Source organism: Chaetodon trifascialis, chromosome 12, assembly GCF_039877785.1.
Source record: "Chaetodon trifascialis isolate fChaTrf1 chromosome 12, fChaTrf1.hap1, whole genome shotgun sequence".
Classification (NCBI taxonomy): domain Eukaryota; kingdom Metazoa; phylum Chordata; class Actinopteri; order Chaetodontiformes; family Chaetodontidae; genus Chaetodon; species Chaetodon trifascialis.
Window position 1 is genome coordinate 11,709,726 of NC_092067.1, and position 19,754 is coordinate 11,729,479.

The following is a 19,754-nucleotide window of genomic DNA, read 5'->3' on the forward strand; positions in this document are numbered from 1 at the left end:
GCTGATCCTCTCTCCTGACCCCAAAGTTGATGACAGGCAACATTAACCTGGTCACGCTTGGTCATGCATGAGCAGACAAAGCAGTGACTGACTGTTGTCTTTGTTAACCTTGTTCATTAACTTTTGTGTGTGCGTGTGTGTGCGCGTGCATGTGTACTATATATTCCATTGTGTGTCACTGACTTGAGATTTTTCCACAATATCAGCTTTTCCCAGGGGATAAAGATTCAATCTCTAAAAGCTTGCGGATGTTTTATGGTATTCATTTTTCTTTTGTTTACACCCATTGAATGTGTGTGTTTCTGCACAACCATGCAATGTTTCTTCATATGCATGTTTGTAAAGGCATGACTTGGGCCTGTGTGTGTGTGTGTGTGTGTGTGTGTGTGTGTGTGTGTGTGTGTGTGTGTGTGTGTGTGTGTGTGTGTGTGTGAGTGAGTGTGTGTGTGTGTGCGAGTGTGTGCGCTCTCTACAGATGCATCTGCTTTTGGTTACAGAAGCCTTGAATTATTTCTGTGCCGTAGATGAAAACCTGCTGCCTGTAGCCTGAACAGGACATGTTTTACATCAAGCTGGTCTCAGCAAATATGCCCTACAGGACTCCTTAAATAAAGGAAACAGAAAACATAGCCCTGTTTTATTGCAGAATGTACATATAATATGTATGGAGGAACTGGACTCTCAGCCTGGCCTTGGGTTTCCCTGTGTTGTATTGAAGTGTAACGACTGTGTGTGTCTGTAGTTTGTTATGCTAAATGAAACAAGACTTTATCTCTTTTAGACATTTTGAACAGTACTGTGGGTATTTGTTAAAGGAGGAGTTTGATATTTTGGAAAATACACTTATTTGCTTTTGTGCCAAGAGTTGACAAGATTTATGCTATTATCATGTCTGCATACTCGATATAAAGCTACCATTAGCAGCTGGCTAGCTTAGACTGGAAACAAGGGAACGGTGGTTGCTGCTTTCATACATTCATTCTAAGTTCAGAGAATCTAGGCACAGCAGTGCTCAACATGAAGAATGATTTAGCTTACCTTGATATCTATCTTGGCATTAAAAAAATGCTGTTTCACATCGTACCATTCCAGTGTGTGCACATGCAGTTCACCCTCACACAGACACACACCCATGCTGTTTACAGAGCGAGTTGCACCAGGAGCCTTGTCTTCCAAGTATGGCAGTCAGGAAATTCCCCTCCTCCACCTCTATTCTCTCACCCCAGCCTGTCAGTACCAGAGAAGGCCAGGAATGTCAGAGCAGCACGGTTCAACCCAGCACAGTCTGAAAAAACGTCCTCCTCCGCTCATCTTTTATTATTTTATAGTTTTTCTCCCTGTTTATCTCACTCTCTCTGCTGCTTCAGTGTGTGCAGCTGAGCACTATTGTGGGAACAGCATAGTTGTGGTCACTAGCACCTGTGATCTTATTGACCGTGAAGAAAAATGACAAATAAACACACAAAACCACACAAAAGCTAGAATGAGTCAATAGTGCTCAGACACTGATGCCATAGTTTATATGACATCAGAGTCAGCTGAGTGCTAGCAGCAGTACAGCTGGCGTAGGTGTGTGTATTTTAGTTTTGCTTGTGTATATATTGTTGCTACATATTTGTTACAAGGCCTTGTACTTCCTGTCTCGCAGTGTGCTCCGTAACTGTCTCATTTAGTCTTGCTTAATGATCCCTGCTGCCAAGTGAGATCCTTCTGACATTTATGGAGTAAAACTATCCTGATTGTCTCCATATGGAAGCCATGATCTGTGGTTTAACACCATGAGCCTGTGACGTGCAAAGGTAAAACACATTATACCAACTATGCCACTGTAGTAAAGGGAGCTTGTAAAATTCAGTTCAACACACTGAAAGAAATGAACGTGCTGTTTAATTCCACTTGTTGTTTCAGCAGGACTCACCGAGTCCACTTAAGAATCCAGATGTTTATGTGAAAGTTCACGGATACGTTCAATGTAACAATGTTGCACAGTATTTACTGGTGGGACACAAAGCCCAAATCTCTCCGGATGTCATTAAGAGCAATTAGCTCAACCAACTTGAAATCAACCCAAACAGCCGAACGCCCAAAATATAGAACAAAATGTAAACAGAGTACTAAGTGATGCAACAGTATGGCTAACTTGTGTACTTCTCCTCACGTGGGGAAGCCGGTGTTGGAGTGCACGTGGTGGAGAAGCCATGTGGTGGCTTAGGGCGATAGTTTCAAGGCAAAACAACAGAGTTAGGAAGAAAGTGACAGTCTGAACCTCAGAGATTTGCTGGTACGAACCCATGTAAGAATACCAGGCAGCAAAATACCTGTGATCTGTGACTGACAGTATGGTTGCAGTGGTGGCTACATGAAATCCTGAATTTTTGAAAGTTAAAGCTGCACTAACAATCCTTTTTTTTTTTGTTTGGCCACCTGGGACAACAAACATGACATATAGTACATTCCACATACTGTAGTCCTCCTAATAGTCGCTAAGTTTGTCTGTCTGGGCAGGTAGCTTTCGGTGGATTTGTCAGCTTTCTTTTATCAGCATCAGTGCTCTCGGCCTCATGGGGTTCACAGCAGACTCTTGTTAAGCTGCCAGTATACTCCGCCAGAACTGTTTGTTGGATTGTTGAATAGCTTCGGAGTTCTGACATCAGATTTCCAGCTATTTCAATTTTCATGTTAACCACGCACTGTGAAGGCAGGGGAGACTGTCTGAAAGTCTGCGTCCATATTTAAATTATGTTGCATCTCCATCTCCCTAGGACAGTCGGCTTTTCACTCTCTCTTCCAGTGTGGCCTTTCAGAACAACCATAAACATATTTTGTCGTATGAAGTAGTTGTGTCCGAGCATAACCCCACACTTAAACTCACTGCTGGATGGAGCTACCATTACATTCATTATATCCTTAATAATAATGCAATAATGACGGTAGTAGTCATAAAACATAACCATTAAACCAAAATACTTATGTGGAATCATTTCAGCTCTACATATGTTGTATGAATGCCTGAAAGCACTGAAGCCCAAAATTTCGTCCCTCAGTGGAATCCATATCAGTGTGGAAGGAAGGCTCCTCTCACAGCCGAGGAGATAAAGTGAGAAGGAACGCTCCAGTCAAATCATTGTCTCTGGCTACGGCACTTAGATTTTGACATTACTGGGACAGGAAGACTTGTGTTTTGTTTTCTGAAAACAATAACAAAAACAACAGACTTCTGCAGCACTCGTTTCCTGTTAAGAGCAGCCAGAACTTTTGTGCATGACTCTGGCTAAGGATGTCAGCTTCCTATCTTTACATTAGGGCATGTGAACAAAGTGGCTGGTGGCTGTGTGTACTTGTGTGTACTTGTGTGTGCGTGTGTGTGTGTGATTTAGGATTTTTTGTATGGGTATCTTCAGTGATAGGTGTTCATTTCACTCAATTCATACAGTAAGAAGAACCAAAATTGGCTTAAAGGAACCTCATGATGGTTGTCTGATTGTATTAGAGGGTTATCTAGAAATCAGGCTTTTATTTGTGTTGTATTTGTCTCTTTGCATGCTGAATATGAGCACCACACATGTAAGAAGAAGCAGGGATGTGAAATGACATATCCTCCACACACACTTCAGTCCTCAGCACCTCCAGGATTCCCCCAGGGGTTAGTAAGATACTTCATCAGTGGTGGGAGGTTGTGGCAAGAATGTGCTGGGAATATGACGTTGTCTTAAGAAAAGCCTGTAGATGACACTGACCAGATGTTCATGTGATCTCCCCTTAACATGGTAGGAAAGACAGAGTGAAACAGCTTCAGCTGTTGTAAATTGACAGTGTGAAGCGTCATGATGGCAACATGACTGCCCCCGTGTGGTTAAAGTCAGTACTGCTGCAGTGTTGTTCACGCAACTTGTAGGCAAAATGTCTGCAGCAGGCTAATATTTATTAAACTATTGTAATTGTTTCATGCAAGATGAAAGAGGTGAACATTTTAGGAAACCTTTAAGCACACATTCCATATTTGGATGTTGGCTGCAGCACATCATTTGCCCACTTTGGCAAGAAGTGCAGAGGCGGTGAGTCACACAGCCACAGTAAGCTGAGGGGCAAACTGAATGACTGAACCCTGCAGGCTGCAAACAAAGTGGCCCTATTTGGATTCAGTTACCTTTTCAATCTACTGTTTATCCTTTGTACAAAATATATTTAAGATGCCTCAAGCCTGTAGTAGGATGTTTCATGAGAACCATGAGGCCAGGAATGCAGTTTGGTTCTGTGTGGTTAAGACATGGTACTGAATTGACTGATTGAAGAAAAGCTGGGAAGTTCTTTTCTCTTCTCGCCTCTGAGATGTAGTTACAGTTTCAACCTTAATGCAGCACAAAAACGTATTCTAAACTTATAAGTAACAGGATCCATGCAACAACTGCAGGAGTAGAGATGAAAGAGCATTGTTGACCCTGGAAACAGTAGTTGATAAAACAGTTTCTACTCAAGGTCCGTTTAGTAGCTGTTCTGGAGTTTTTGATCGTATCAGATGATCTTCCTCAGCAGAAAGAATTTGCCCTGTAAATCTCAATCTAACTCTGAGGAAGACCATGGGACAAGATGAAACAGACCATGTCAAGTGAAATCTGGGGAACTTCAACACTCAATCCATGCAAGCTATTCTGTGCATGCCTCAGCCACATTAGTGCTGCTGTTGCTATGATTCTTATTAGGATCTAGTTTACATGGCATTAGGAGTGTTTGTGTTAATGTCGGGATCTCTGCAAAGGCATCTCTCGTTGGCCAAAGCCTGTAATTTCCAGAGTAAACATTACTCATCACTTCCTCTCTCTTGGGTTCATCTCAGCACAGGATTTATGTATCCAATGATGTCAGACGTATCGAGCAAGTGTTGTTGAAAGAGCAGACCTTCTCCCTGATGTAACATCCAGCACCACTGATGCAAAGCACCAAGCTTTCAGCCACATAGGTCTACATTATGAAGGCCTGTGAACGTGCCTTAGGGTACCATACCACAAACTACACCCACCCCACCCTCCTCTTCTGTTGGCATTTGATGCATTTATCTCTGATTCTGTCAAAGCAACCTTTCAGGCATGTGCTTCCCTGCCAGCTCCGGCCTCCGTAAACAATCACAAACACACTGTCATACACACACAATTATGATAAGGCACTGTTTTGCTCAGCGCCCAGTAAATGTAAACACTCTGCCAGAACACGTCATATTGATTCTTCACAGTTTGGAGACATCCAGGCCTGCCATCCAGACTCAGGAATGACATAAACACTCGTCCAGAGACACGTGAGGCTGTCTGGGGCAGAGGTTTACTGGATCTGAGACAGTTTCTCCGGAGCTCAGTGACTCACCAGCCTCTGTATATTCACAGTGGACGGTAACACTCATCACTGCAGTGAGCGTCAGGCTTCTGCTCAGTGTGTTTGCTCTGTGGAAGATCAGGCTATCTGGGCAGAGTCACACCATCTCCATCACCTCATTTTCTCACAATGTGACATTCCAGAAGACTCTCACATGCACACCCTCTACTAAAAGTAGTCCATCATGTTTACTCAGGTAAAGATACATGACTGCAATAAAAATACAGAAGTATTTTTGAAGTGAAGTGAAAGTACTCACTATGCAGAATGACTCCCGTGGTGTGTTACTACAGTATATATTACATTATTGGATTATTTTTACTGACTCACTCAAAGCAGCATTTTAATGTTCTGGTTAAAGAGAAGCTGTGCATCATGTTTTATAGTGTCAGTGTACATGTTGTCAGTAAATTATTAATCAGTAAAGTAACTAGTTATCATAGCTATGTGTTAGGGATGCACCAACCTAACCTTTTCTCTTCTGATACAGATTCTGCCACTCAAACAGCACCAAAGCTCTCTGTTCATTGACTGATGGGCATCACTTAATATAAAGTACCATGAGGCTGCGACTAAAGAAACAAGTATACACCATCATTGTTCTCAGGCCTATTCATATTCATATTAGAAGATTGAGTTTTTATGCTTCATCAAAAACCATGAATAGCATTGTGCACAGTTTCACGTCATTGCATTTACTGCAAAGGACATGCAGGAAGTGATGCGTGTCAATAGTGGCTTTACACCTACTGCAAAATTCTATTGGGAAAGAGAACTGGAAGTAGGATAATTGTGTTATGTTATGTTATGTTATGTTATGTTATGTTATGTTATGTTATGTTATGTTATGTTATGTTATGTTATGTTCCACCACATTCTTTTCATCCTGGGCTTGTATGTGAACTGGTGAGGCTCTCGTCCACCTTTCGCCCTCATGACACAGGCGTATAGAAATGGTATGTTTGTTAGAAATGGTTCCCTGGCTTGTGGAATAGATAAATCAGAGCCCTCATCATCCGATACACCCGGGGATCTGAACGATAAAGCCGTCTTAAAATCCCTTTTTCCTGCAAAACTTAGATACCAAATCAGACAGTCCCACTCTTTGGCTGTGAGACTCATCAGCAAGATGCTCTTTTTGTGCAGATGTCAGTTGGGTCTTTGTGCCTTCTCTCCCATCTGGTGTTTGGGTTTGTGATGGTGCATAATGGACGTAGAAGGAAAACAAACAGGAGAAACCAAAGGAACGCCGCTTTGATCTACCTGCAGATTACTGCGATGTGTTTTGGAGATCCAGCAGTAGACATCACAGGGTGGTGGCTTTAGAGCGCACACAGCGTCCTCAGCATCCTGCGTGTTGGTTTGAGGCTCGGGGTCTCTGGTCATGCCCTCCAACATGCAGGAATGTCTGCTCGGCTAAGCTGTGCCTTAAAGACGACGCAGAGCACTGCAGACAAAGAAAGAAAATCTGAGACAGAGGGCAACAGGTGAATGAGGGATGTAGCCACGCAGCTGTGATCCACGTGAGCGGTGTTGACAAAATGCAAGTGTGTTCCCTCATTGCATTAGCGTGCCTTAACTCCCTTGGAGAAAATGGGAGCTAAGGCAAAAAAAATCATGTTAATCCAGCAGCAGGAGCTCTTATTGCTCTGAGCCTGCAGGTTTGCATTAATGAAACACACATGTGCTTCATTCTGAGACTCAGTATTCCTTTTCCTCTGTTTGTCTTAAGGCATTAATCTGATGTGAAGCAGGTGTTCCCGAGGTTTTCATGTGGCGTAGCAGGAATTCATGCTGTGGAAAAAACAATAAAACACTTAAGGAAGCAGGAGTGGAGAGGTGAGATGGAGCAGGTTAGAGGTGTTGGTGAAGTGACACTGTAGCAGGCCACACATGTGTTATACACTGCAAACCGAGGAACAAGTGCATTTGGAGAGAGTCGGGGCCATCAGAGCTCAAGTCCTGAGAGTGAAGTCTGTTTCCTGTGCTTTCCCATGATTTTAGAGCCACATACTGAGTCAGTTCTCGGGTATGCTGAAGAGGATTGCGTGTCAGGAGGAAGACATGGAATATGTTTCAGACTTGGACAGGATATTGAATTATAGAAAATGTAGAATTAAGCAGGAGTTATGTGTGAGTTGCCAGGTTTAGATTGTTGGGAACAGATCAAGATGAAAGATGATGGAGCCATTTACTCGCTGCATGTGTGAGAATGAGAGACAGACAGAGAAAAATATTTGTGGGTTGTGTAGCTGTGCACCCTCTGCCCAGGACGGCCAAGCCTGTCTAAAGCCCTGACAGGCTTTTGGCTGGATGCCTTTCACGTGAGTCTCGTAGCAGCTGGATGATAGAGGGAGAAGGAGGAGAGGAGTAACGGAAAAGAGAGCCAAGGCAGTGCAGGCCAGTTCCCAGGCTCCAGCCTCTAGAGACCCCAGAGAAGAGGAAGCAGGGTGGGGTTGGGGAGGGAGGACTGAAAAGGCTGAGAACAGCTGCATTGATGATCCTCTCCCTGCAAGTAGCTCCATAAAGCCAATCAGTGGGCCTTCATGTGGTTTAAAAGTAATCTGATTACAGGATATATCATTTTCATTTTCATCATTGTTAATACAATCAGAAATGAAAGTAAAGCTTATTCTTTTTATTAACAATGAAACAAATGACTAAGTGTGTGTGAATCAGGTTGCTTGTAGTGACAAGCTCACAGAGAATTATCACTTGATGGTGGTTTTATTTAGCTTTACAGAGCTTGTTAGCAACTTTTAGCTTTTTATTTTGGTCTTCAGGCCAAGAACTCAACTGTTTTGGTTCACTCTCATTTCTCAGCAGCTATTCTCAACAAAAAGTGGCAAAAACTGACTGTGTGCTACCTGCCCTACACTAAATGGTAAAAGTTATTAACTAGCTGGTGAGCAAAGTGAAGCATTTAGCGGCTAAAGAGTGTATTTCCCTTAGGAGAGGATGGAGACCAAAACAGAGTTAAAAGGAGAGTGAATATTGGACTTTTTCCCAGAAACAAAACTTCAAATTAACATTAAAGTTTCTCCGTGTCGGCTGAATGTGTAAATAAAGTTAGCTAACCGCTTCAATCTGAATGTTGTGTTTGCAGCTTGTTTCCACTGCCCGCTAGGCGCCAAAAAAATCAGATGATGTATGTTTAAGATGCAACAGAGTGCAGAGAGGGGATGAATTGTTGATTCCTCCTTTGGCTCGCCTCTGTTTTTAAATCAGAATTCACTGTTGTTGATTTATAAATGCTCATCTGTGGGATAGATCAGCAGGCCTGTGTGAAACACTGCAGACGTCTGTCCGGCGTTCACAGTGCGATGATTTACAGTGTCAGTGGGATATCTATGAGCCATCTGGCAGAGGCAGGACACTAACATGCAATAAAAGAGTGAAGAGTGTGCACCATGCGTTGTCCATCTGATGGAGGACATCATTTGACCCCCAGCAGCTGTCTGTTATACTGTCCAGCTGGCAGCTCCATCTTTATTTTTCCCCCATGTTTATTGTCTTTTTCTGTTGCACACAAACTTATGTGCTTTCTCACTGTTTTGTCTTCTAAGTGATGCATAATTTACTTCAATGTTTCTCTTCATCCTCAGGGTTGTGGGACATCATGTGGAAAATGTGACTGCAGTGGTGTGAAAGGAGCAAAGGTGAGATTTTCATTTGCATTCATTTCATTTGTCACTGTCAGTCAATCATTTGATCTCATGTTAGTTTGCAGTTGGAAAGTCTTTTTAAGTTCATAGCAGGCCGCAGCAGCCTTGACCGTGTTTCCTATGTTCTGATGAATGGGTCAACTCAGTGGGACAGTCTGGAACTGGGCCTGGGTGGAAAAGAGGTGGACGGGGCTCAGTCACGGAGCAGAGACCAGGACGGGAACAGAGATCAGTTTGAATTAGAGCATGTCCGGACACACAGCTGTGCTGAAGGCCTTATTCCCATCAGACGGAGGGAAGCTCTCAGATACAGATGTACAATGGTGGGGACACCAGCCATGAACTGACTATGAGCTGTCAGCACTCTAGCATGAGTGCTGATCACTGACCTGAAACATGAAATGTTCCTGTCAACTGACTTTGGCAAAAGTAGCTTTGCTCTTACTAGATCTTTTTCTTTTATGCAACAGGCTCCTGCCTGTTATGTATTGTCTTCATAGCCAAAGCCTGATACATCTTATTCTGCCAGAAGAAATATGCAACCAGTAACCCAGTAACGCAGGGTCACAAGAAGAAGTGGCTTTGTTTTATATTGTCACAAGCAAAAAAAAAAGAAAAAGAAAAAAAAAAGAAAAAAGAGAAGAAGCTGGGAGCTATTACTTTGAAGTAGATTTATTTTTCACTGCAGCTCCTGCTGTTTGAGAGTGCATGTGTGTTATTGCCTCAGCTATATCAGACGACTGCAGAGTGTTATCTGTCCTCTTAGTGCAACAGTCTGGCCTTTTATGGCTCATTCTTACAGCAACAGTAGCCAAACATTCAGCTCACCCGACAACAACAGATGTACTGACTTTGTTCAGTGGAGCCTGGCCAAACCACCGTGGATTCAAAGCACCTCTGTGTTTTGAAAGTTGCTGAAAGGCCCCAAACAGCCGTCCTAAAATCTCCTGTGAGCTATATTTCCAGTGATATCACTTCCTGCTAACCCTGTAATGATACCCATGGCTCAAAATGCAATGCTTCTCCCAACTGATGGGAGCCAGGTGTGTTATGGTCAGTGAATGAAAAACGATCCAAAAAGTTTCAATGTGTTTGCTTTTTTATTTACAGCTGAGTTTTGTGCTTGGCAGCTGAGAGAGGGTTGTGAAGATCATGAGGGTGTGACTCCCCTCTGAAGAACTGCTGCCATCTAGTGGTAGACAGTAGGAACAACATATATTATTCTGGGTCAGTTTAAGGTCACTGTGGGACATAGATAAGGATTTGTTGTAACTAATATTTGTTTTGATTGCTTGAATTGAATCATCATTATGAATTAAAATGTGATCAAGTAATTTTTTTTCAAACAGAAATATGTGGCTTGACCCACATGCACTGAATGTAAACTTGCAGAGCAGAAGAAAGAAGGAATGAATCTGAAATTCATTTTGGAATTTGATATAATAGGGGCAGCATGGTGGCGCAGCAGGTAGTGCGCATGCCTCACAGCACGAAGGTTGCCGGTTCGATCCCCGGGTCAGGCGGGGCCTTTCTGTGTGAAGTTTGCATGTTCTTCCCGTGCATGTGTGGGTTCTCTCCGGGTACTCCGGCTTCCTCCCACAGACCAAAAACATGCTCATTAGGTTAATTGATGACTCTAAATTGTCCGTAGGTGTGAGTGTGAGTGTGAATGGTTGTTTGTCCTTGCATGTGGCCCTGCAATCGGCTGGCGACCGGTTCAGGGTGTACCCCGCCTCTCGCCCATTGTAGCTGGGACAGGCTCCAGCCCCCCGCAACCCCGAAAGGGATAGGCAGTATAGATAATGGATGGATGGATAATATAATATAACAATTCTACTTACAAATCATTATTGTCATCATCCGTCCATGAATATGAGGATCTGTGTTTCTTCCAGTCTTTCAGAAATGTTTAAATTCATTAGAGATTATTTCAATGTTAGAAATGTAATAATGTTATTACAACAGTGATACAAATACACTATAACTTAGTGTTAGCAGTGAAATTTCCATTCAATACTTGTTCTGTGTCCCATTACATTTGCTTTGCGTGCCTTTGCTTTACAGGGTGAGCGAGGATTTCCAGGTCTTCAGGGTAATATGGGATTCCCAGGGATGCAGGGACCTGAAGGGCCTCCAGGGTCAATGGGCCCCAAGGTCAGTAGGCACTCGCACACATCAGAATGAATAATTTAACAACTTTTGGTTTGCCAAATCATGTCATTAACTTCTCTTAGGGAGATCTGGGTGAACCGGGGGCTTCTGGAATGAAAGGAGTGCGGGTAAGTAACTAATCATCGAAGTTATGATACAATGTGACATGAATGGTTTGATATGAGACAGAGTTCTCTGCCACAAAGTATTGTTCATGTTATAGTTTGGGTATTGTCATAAGACAGTAATGCTGATATGGTTGTGATCTTGCAGGGTCCTCCTGGTCTACCAGGCTTCCCAGGAAATCCAGGACTACCAGTAAGTTCATTGGATCTACTTTCATGTCTCACATCCTGCAACAATCCAGTAAATTCACCCCATAACCATACGAATGTTGCACCGTTTTAAATGATGTTCTTACTTTTTAGGCTACATTTTAATGCATTGGATGATGTCTGTGGGCAGTTCAGTCATTAAGACGGGGTAGGATGGTCAGGAAGCTTTTGTAACTGCAAATGGTCTCAGATTTGTCTACTCTCTCTCTCAGGGCATCAATGGAAACGATGGCCCACAAGGTCTTCCAGGTATCCCAGGATGCAACGGGACTAAAGTAAGCCTCCTCTAAACATTCTCCTGTGTTCCAAAGTTGATTTATATATATCTGATATTTCCTTTTGTCTTATAACCTTAACACTGTTTTTGCCTTCTGACTGTGTGTGTGTGTTTCAGGGAGACAGAGGAAGGGATGGCATTTCTGGTATTCCTGGTCTTCAAGGACCTCCTGTAAGTAACCCTGACTTGCATGACAATCAGCCACCTCCACACTGACCAGCACACATTTCAGTCATTGCCATGTTGTATAAAAACTCTAGAAAACCATCAAATTTTTAATAAAAGCCACCTTGTTTTTGTACTGAGTGGCATACAATCCCTTTGTGGGATTGGTCCAGTTGGTTTGGGGCAGGTCCCATCAGCCCATATAGAACCATGTTGCAATAAACAATTGAAATAAATCATAACTATAACACTGGAATGGAAATATGTCTACATGACATAGCATACATTAATGAAGCAACATCTCAAAATATATGCTGCATGTATAGCTATCTTACTACTGTGTTCTCTTCTCAGGGCATGCCGGGACTTCCTGGAATGAAGGTGAAAATTTATGAAGCGTTAACATCTTATGAGTTAAAAAGTTTGCCAAGCAATACAAGCATGTCCAGTCTTCCAGTATAATGAGACACATGTTCTACCAAAGCATTTATTTTTGATTTGTCTCCTGCAGGGCGACCCGGGTGGTGTGATTGGGATTGTACCACTGAAAGGAGACAGAGGATACCCTGGCACACCTGGATTACCTGTACGTTGTGTGTGTGTGTGTGTGTGTGTGTGTGTGTGTGTGTGTGTGTGTGTGTGTGTGTGCATGTGTGCAAGAACATACATGCATTCACGCATGTCGAAAGAAAAAGAGACATGCTGTAACAGTGTAATCTGAATTTTCATGTAAATATAAGTCTTTCTCTCTCAGGGACCAGGTGGACCTCCTGGACCTATTGGACCTCCTGGACCACGTGGTTATCGAGGACCCCAAGTGAGTTACACCTACAGTGATGGACTATTTATCATCCTACAGACTCACTGATAAACTTCACAAGCCAGGGAATATTGATTATACTGAGACACGTCATTATCATTCAATAAAACAACTCTTGGAGAGAGAGCACTTACTAATTTAACTAGTAAGAGCTTTGTAACCCCAAAGGATGTCATGTCAGTGTACATCAGTTACATACAGCACTGGTATTATCAGCTTGTTTCACTGTTTCACAGGGAGATCCTGGCCCCCCTGGCCCTCCTGGAGAGAAGGTAAGACTAATCATACATAAAGATTTTACATTTGTAAAACAAAGTCTGCCATCCTTTGACTTGATCACCCGACTGAGATGTGATAAAAACTTCTTTTTAAACTCCCTGCAGGGCGACAGGCTGGCCTTTGTGAGTGAGAAAGGAGATAAGGTGAGAATTTTTTATTTTTTTGTCTGTAATAAAAAAAAGCTACATTTCTCATATGTAGCGTTCACTGTACAGGACGTGTCTATGAGAAATAATTGCTTTTCAAGGAAAGATTTGATCACATATAGATGCAAAGCTTTATTGATCAAAAGAACAACATTTCTATCCCGGTTGGATTGTTCCTCAAAGAATGTCAACAATATTCTGGTTTTATATGTTGTTTTTTGCGATTGTTGCTGTCTCTGTGCAGGGTGAGCAGGGATTTCGTGGCCCACCTGGCCCACCTGGACCTCCATCACTGGGAGTGGAAGGACACACTACACTGCATGTACCTGGACCACCGGTACCCACTCCGCTATTTACAAACCAAGCAGAAATTGTGCTTTTTTCATGATATGTTATAAATGAATCACAATTGCTAAATATTTTTTTATGTAAAAGATGAGTGTATTTCCTGAATTGTGTTTTTTATTCCTAAAGGGTGACAGAGGACTTCCAGGAGACAAAGGAGAAAAAGTTAGTGTTTTGCTTTCAGATGTTTATGACTTACTTCACTGTGCGCACAGACTGTTTTCTGTCTTTTAGTCCAGCACTGTACTTTTTCCTTTGCAGGGCTTTTGCATCCCATATCAGGCTGGTGTTAAAGGTGATCCTGGCCCACCTGGACAAAGAGTAAGTGGAAACAATACGTCTCTTTGGGATGGTATAATGGTATGATAAACAAAGATAGAAGTTCAACATTAGTTGTCATTGGTAAGATTTTTATGTGTAACATGGAAAACAAGCTTTTTTATTGATGTGTCATTTCAGAAAGTTACAAACTCATTTCCTCAGTTTCTTTGTGTATCCATTTCAGGCTTATATAGATTTAGTTCTATGCATCAATCTCTTTATTGTCAATCCAAGAGAAAGCAAAACTAATCAAAGTGAGCATCTCTTTCTGTAATTTTAGGGTAAATCTGGCAAGGATGGAGAGGATGGGCCAAAGGTAACAATAACTCAATGTATTATCTGGCTGCTGTACTCTACTGTCCAGCTGCTGCTTTTATATTATGTAATATTTATCACTAAATCACATACATACTTTCACACAGGGAGAAAGAGGCTTACCTGGATCTCCAGGGTTCACAGGTTCCCAGGTAACTAATGCACCTGCATCTGAAACTTTTATTACAGTTTTGCAGGTTTCATGGTGAGACAGACTTAATTCTCTGTCTTGTTTCAGGGTGAAAAGGGAGAAAGAGGACCACCAGGTTATGTAAGTCTCCATTTATTCTATGACTCTCTCTTAGCTCAGTCTCTTTCGCATCAGCTGCAAGATCACGAGTTCAACATTGGTTCAGTTAAAAAGTGTGAGTGTAAAAGCTCTAACAAAAGAAGCTAGTTAGCTTTTTTATGGGACATCCATACAATCCAGAATTTATGGGAAAAAAATCTGTTATAGTCATTGAGACAACAAGGAAAGCAGTCCTATCAAAGTGTGATTGTTTTCTTCACAGTTATTCAAATATAAATAATCTGCACCAGTATAGCAATAATAGTCAACATTAGAAGGAGAGATGACAAGTAGGTTCAGCAGTGAACTGATCTGTGTTTATGTCAATCAGTGTGGTAAGACTTAACATACTAACATACAAACTAAACCTAATCATAAAAAATGAACAAGCATTCATTAATTTTTGTAATTGTATCATTTTAGGGTACTGGGGCACCTGGATCTCCTGGTCCTCCTGGTTTCCCAGGTTTAGAAGGAGAAAAAGGTAAGGTTAGACCATTGTATGACACCAGACATACACACCTGCCTTGGATCAGATTATAACCACTTTGGTTTCTTTTAATCTACAGGTTCACCTGGTCCTCAGGGACAACCAGGTCCACCAGGTACAATCACACAATATCTCAACGCTGCATTAAGGCTCATGTATCAGGCAGACACACAACCTCAATTACGCACTAACTGGCTTTCTTGTCCTGTGCTTCAGGCCGGCACCTTGAAGGGCCCCGTGGAGAGAGGGGTCAGAAGGGAGACCTGGGTGAGAAAGGAGACAAGGGTATGGAAGGAGAGTCTCTCGTTGGACCTCCAGGACAACCAGGGATTGCTGGACCCCCTGGACCACCTGGACAACCGAGTATGCCTTATCTTTGAATATTCCAATCATTTCACAAGATGACAACAAGGGACACCTACATAAAGTGTGTATCCACACATTATAACAACCTTGTGTGTGTGTGTGTGTGTGTGTGTGTGTGTATCTGATGCGTGCTATGACATGGCTGCACAGTCGACCCTAATGAATGCAACATTGAGAAAGGAGCTCCTGGCCCACCTGGACCTCCAGGATTACAAGGGGAACTGGGACAGAAAGGTATGTCTACAATTAATGCTGATCAATACGAGACATCAATGAATGGATCCATTAAAATTGTATGTCTCTGTCTTTTACGTGTAGTACCTTTGCAAGCACATGCACCACATTCATCAACAGTGCTTCTGAACTACACACTAGGGACATTTACGTACATCATGCATTTTATTTTAATTGATGTTTCTGCACTGATTTTCAGGTGACAAGGGAGATACCTGTGTTCGATGTGAAGGTTTCGGCCCACCTGGATTACCTGGCAACCCGGGTAATAAAGGAGAGCGAGGTGAGTGAACTCAAGTGTTGGGAGTAACCACACTACTTTTGGCAGTAGGCTTAGGGTTACACTAGAAGTGTAACTTTTTTTCTTTTTTTTTTAAATTAAAGATTAAAAAACAGTATGAAACTGAAACTTGAAATGGGCTCACTACTTGTTTTTGTTTGTCTTACTTGAAGATAGCGGCCAACTGCAGAGGATAACAGGCAAACACACCTACTCCCTAGACAGTTCAGGCAGTGATTGACAAAGTAATTCAATTAGTTGTGAAAGAAGTAACTGGTGACTGTAAGAACACTGGTCTGCAGTGGTTCAAATGAAATGGTGGTGTTGGCCACCTGATATCTGGTATTGCTGGAGACTCTTCTGCCATGTACACTGTTCACAGTTGTCACTGTGCAAACACCACCAATTGGATATTGTTCCATAATTTCCTTAACCATCATAATGGGTGTATTGATGAGTATTGAATGAACTAAAGATGTACAATTTTCAATTTTCTCCTGTCAGGGCCTCCTGGGCCAGTAGGTGGTAAGGGAGAAAAGGGTCAATCTGGCTTTCCTGGACAGCCTGGAAGGCCTGTGAGTAGAATAATGTCTGAGACACTTAAACATTTGATCCCTCTTTTCATTGAGCCAAATGGACCAGGAAAAGCATATCAAAATGTCATTGATACATTTTTTTTGACTATGTGCAGGGTCTTCAGGGTACTCCTGGGCTGATAGGAGCCCCTGGTGCTGTTGGTGAGCCAGGGGACATTTTCATAGCTCCTGGTATGAAGGGGGACAAAGGTCTGCCTGGTCTTCCTGGATCACCGGGGCGGCCAGGGTTGGATGGACAGCCAGGGAGAGATGGCTCCCCTGGTCTACCTGGCATTAAAGGAGAACCAGTAAGTGTCTGTGGTTTGTTTGATGAGGCAAACTACCAGGATATCAGGACTGCATGAGCTCCACTAGCTGTGCAAATAATTGACCTGCCTTTCATATGATAGTGGTTGGCCTTGAAAGGACTTTAAAGAAATAAAATAAACAGGTCACTTTTAAAAACCGTCACTGCAAGTGGAATTAGATTACAGTCACCAGACTTCGCAGGCCCTTTCAGCTCTACCCATCTTTGAAGTGTCTTTCTGCTCATTGTTTTCGTATTACAGCACACAGTTTAAGTGGTTTCCCTGCTTTCATCAGCATTGGTCAAAGTTAACAAGGGTCTAGTGAAGATTTTGAAGCATTTCGCAGCTAAAGAGCCAGATATTTCCAGAGGGATTTGGAGGAGACCAAATCAGAGCCAAAAGGAGAGTCTTAGACTGTATTATAGTCCAGTATATTGTTGGATATAATCTTGGACTAAAAGTCATCAGGTGGCTCAAAACATTGCTCCAAATGAATGCTAATATTGTTCTCTGTTGATATGCAAAGAACCGTTTGCTAACATGTTTGCCATATCAACGTTATAAGCCAAAAAAATCAAAAACTGTGGGGTTTAAGCAATTTTGGACGGTTGTTGTTTGTAAATGATGCCTCAATTATTCTTGCATTCACTCTTAAAGTTTTCAGTCTCTTTCATTTGTTGTGAACTTTGAAAACAAAGTAGATTGGACATCCCCTTTCTCTAATGTTGCTCTCAGGCCAAAGAGGGCATCAAGGGTGACCGTGGGCTAAATGGGGACCCTGGACTTATTGGACCTCCGGGAGAGAGGGGTCCACCTGGCGTGCCGGGCTTCGGTCGTCCAGGAGACCTTGGAGAGAAGGGCAGTCAGGGGAGACCAGGACTTCCTGGAACTCCTGGACAACCTGGTAGGCATGAGCTCTACACAGACCCACAGATACTGCCAAATTATGCACTCATGTAGTCAAAGAGAAGTCAAATCAAACCTACGAAACAGCAAATCTGAAAAGTCACACACACATACCTACTGTACATTAAATTATTGATAACATACAGTAAAACTTGCATCCAACAGGGCCAAAAGGTGAGCCAGGTCAAGGTGTGAGCGCTCCTGGACATCCAGGAGCACCTGGGATACAAGGAGAAACTGGCAGACCTGGAATTCAAGGTGAGCGACACCACAGTCAACATCTTTTCATTTATACTCCACTGTAAAGACTGTTGATTTGAAATGTGTCTCGAGAAGATAATCTGTGAACTTAATCTTGTCCTTGATGAATAAAATAATATTGAAACTTGGGTGGATGAGTAGGATATCATCATGTTAATGCAAAAAAACAAGACTGTATTGTGAAAACACATGTATGTGAAGATTGTTTTGGATTGATCCTGTTTACCATGCAACATGTTGTTGGCTACAGGTGATAGAGGCCAGCCGGGAAACCCAGGGTTACCAGGTTTCCCTGGACAGAAGGGTGAACACGGACCTGCTGGAATTGGACTTCCAGGCCCAACTGGGCCCAAAGGTAAGTTACTCCATGTTGACCCCATTCTGTCCCTCTATGGATGCATCAACATTGAATGGATACTTCCCTGGAAAAAATGTAAACATACTATACATAATACAATGTACATTCATGTTTCCAGGAATAAGTGGAATTCCAGGAGCTCCAGGATTCCCAGGAGAACCAGGAAGACCAGGAAAGGATGGCTTGACTGGACAATCTGGTCCCCCTGGACAGAAAGTTGGTTATATTTCAACTAATAATGATAGATAGATATGGAGATATATGTTGCCTCTTTCTTTGGATGCTGCTTTCAAAAATGTTATTAAGAGGACTTTGTTTAGTTACATTAGAGTGCATTAGTCCCACAACATGGCACAACATGATTCAAATCCAACAAAGAGGACATGAGATTTGAATGTCATGTAAAATCACTATTGCCAGAGAGGAATACAAATCATTGCCTATTTCTGTATTTTGCAGGGTGAGCCAGGACGGGGCCTTCCAGGCCCAAAAGGTTCACAGGGTCCCCCAGGAATTACTGGGTTCCCGGGAGAGAAAGGTAATGATGGACTACCTGGTGTTCCTGGACATGAAGGCCAGACAGGACTACCTGGGCCTCAGGGAATCAAAGGTACAGCAAGACAATTAACATCACCTGTGTAGTGAAGGTTGGTTTGGTTTAGTCCATGCCACTCCGGCCCATCTTCTGTAGCAAGTCTAACATTGTTTTTCTTTGATCTTTAAAATTAGGTGACATAGGACCTCCAGGACCTCCTGGACTGGTTGGCTTACCAGGTGCTCCAGGAAAAGGCTTGCCTGGAGCTCCCGGACCACAAGGACCACCTGGAGAACCTGGGCCATTCGGTGAGCAGAAACTTAGCCTAACTAAAGCGCCTTTCACACATGCAGTCTACTCTTGAAATGTTCAGGAGCATTTCCTGCATGGGGTCATGTGTGAATGGGAGCAGGAATCCATATTCAGGGATATCTGTACTGCCAATTTGTCACATCAAGACCAAGTAACATTTCAGAGCAAATGCCAGTCCAGCTGTTTTGCAAATAACAATTCAGGGACAAGCTTGTAAAAAGTAACGTCTGTCTGACTGAAGACACTTTCACATGTGGCAAGTTACCTGATCACAAGACGCTGCTTATGGCGCTGCTTATGGCGCTGCTTATGGCTTATTTGATTCCATGATTTGTTTACTTTTAGTAGATCATGAAAAAACATTACTCATCGCGCAAACTTGTTTAATATTAAATACATTAAGAGTACAAGAAAAAAAACGCCCCTCACCTTCATGTTCCTGAAAATAACCAGAGACATCTTCACCGTATACATGTACATCCAGCTTTGCCCCAGCTTCTTCTTCTTTTCTGTGTTATTGTGGTTAGCATCCATAAATCTTGCATTACCACCATCTGCTGGACTGTCCCTTGCCACATGGAGCATATAAGCATGTTTGAACATTGACATTGGCATGTTTGAAAAGGCTCAAGACAGAAATGTTCCTGATTGTAGCAG

At 42.6% G+C, this 19,754-nt stretch overlaps 1 protein-coding gene across 1 annotated transcript in view; it reads left to right on the forward strand.

Annotated features, from left to right (window-relative positions):
* The window catches only part of col4a1 (collagen, type IV, alpha 1), a 40,088-nt gene that overhangs the window by 10,715 nt on the left and 9,619 nt on the right, over positions 1 to 19,754 (forward strand). The window contains exons 2-31 of the mRNA XM_070975254.1: positions 8,970 to 9,023; positions 11,094 to 11,183; positions 11,264 to 11,308; positions 11,454 to 11,498; positions 11,728 to 11,790; positions 11,910 to 11,963; positions 12,312 to 12,338; positions 12,469 to 12,543; positions 12,712 to 12,774; positions 13,014 to 13,049; positions 13,161 to 13,199; positions 13,447 to 13,539; positions 13,677 to 13,712; positions 13,809 to 13,868; positions 14,149 to 14,184; positions 14,291 to 14,335; positions 14,422 to 14,454; positions 14,896 to 14,956; positions 15,042 to 15,077; positions 15,179 to 15,325; positions 15,479 to 15,562; positions 15,762 to 15,845; positions 16,347 to 16,417; positions 16,534 to 16,725; positions 17,461 to 17,629; positions 17,797 to 17,889; positions 18,143 to 18,247; positions 18,369 to 18,466; positions 18,710 to 18,860; positions 18,980 to 19,093. Of these exons, the coding sequence (XP_070831355.1) occupies positions 8,970 to 9,023; positions 11,094 to 11,183; positions 11,264 to 11,308; positions 11,454 to 11,498; positions 11,728 to 11,790; positions 11,910 to 11,963; positions 12,312 to 12,338; positions 12,469 to 12,543; positions 12,712 to 12,774; positions 13,014 to 13,049; positions 13,161 to 13,199; positions 13,447 to 13,539; positions 13,677 to 13,712; positions 13,809 to 13,868; positions 14,149 to 14,184; positions 14,291 to 14,335; positions 14,422 to 14,454; positions 14,896 to 14,956; positions 15,042 to 15,077; positions 15,179 to 15,325; positions 15,479 to 15,562; positions 15,762 to 15,845; positions 16,347 to 16,417; positions 16,534 to 16,725; positions 17,461 to 17,629; positions 17,797 to 17,889; positions 18,143 to 18,247; positions 18,369 to 18,466; positions 18,710 to 18,860; positions 18,980 to 19,093 (2,299 nt within the window). The remainder of the gene's footprint in view (positions 1 to 8,969; positions 9,024 to 11,093; positions 11,184 to 11,263; positions 11,309 to 11,453; positions 11,499 to 11,727; positions 11,791 to 11,909; positions 11,964 to 12,311; positions 12,339 to 12,468; positions 12,544 to 12,711; positions 12,775 to 13,013; positions 13,050 to 13,160; positions 13,200 to 13,446; positions 13,540 to 13,676; positions 13,713 to 13,808; positions 13,869 to 14,148; positions 14,185 to 14,290; positions 14,336 to 14,421; positions 14,455 to 14,895; positions 14,957 to 15,041; positions 15,078 to 15,178; positions 15,326 to 15,478; positions 15,563 to 15,761; positions 15,846 to 16,346; positions 16,418 to 16,533; positions 16,726 to 17,460; positions 17,630 to 17,796; positions 17,890 to 18,142; positions 18,248 to 18,368; positions 18,467 to 18,709; positions 18,861 to 18,979; positions 19,094 to 19,754) is intronic.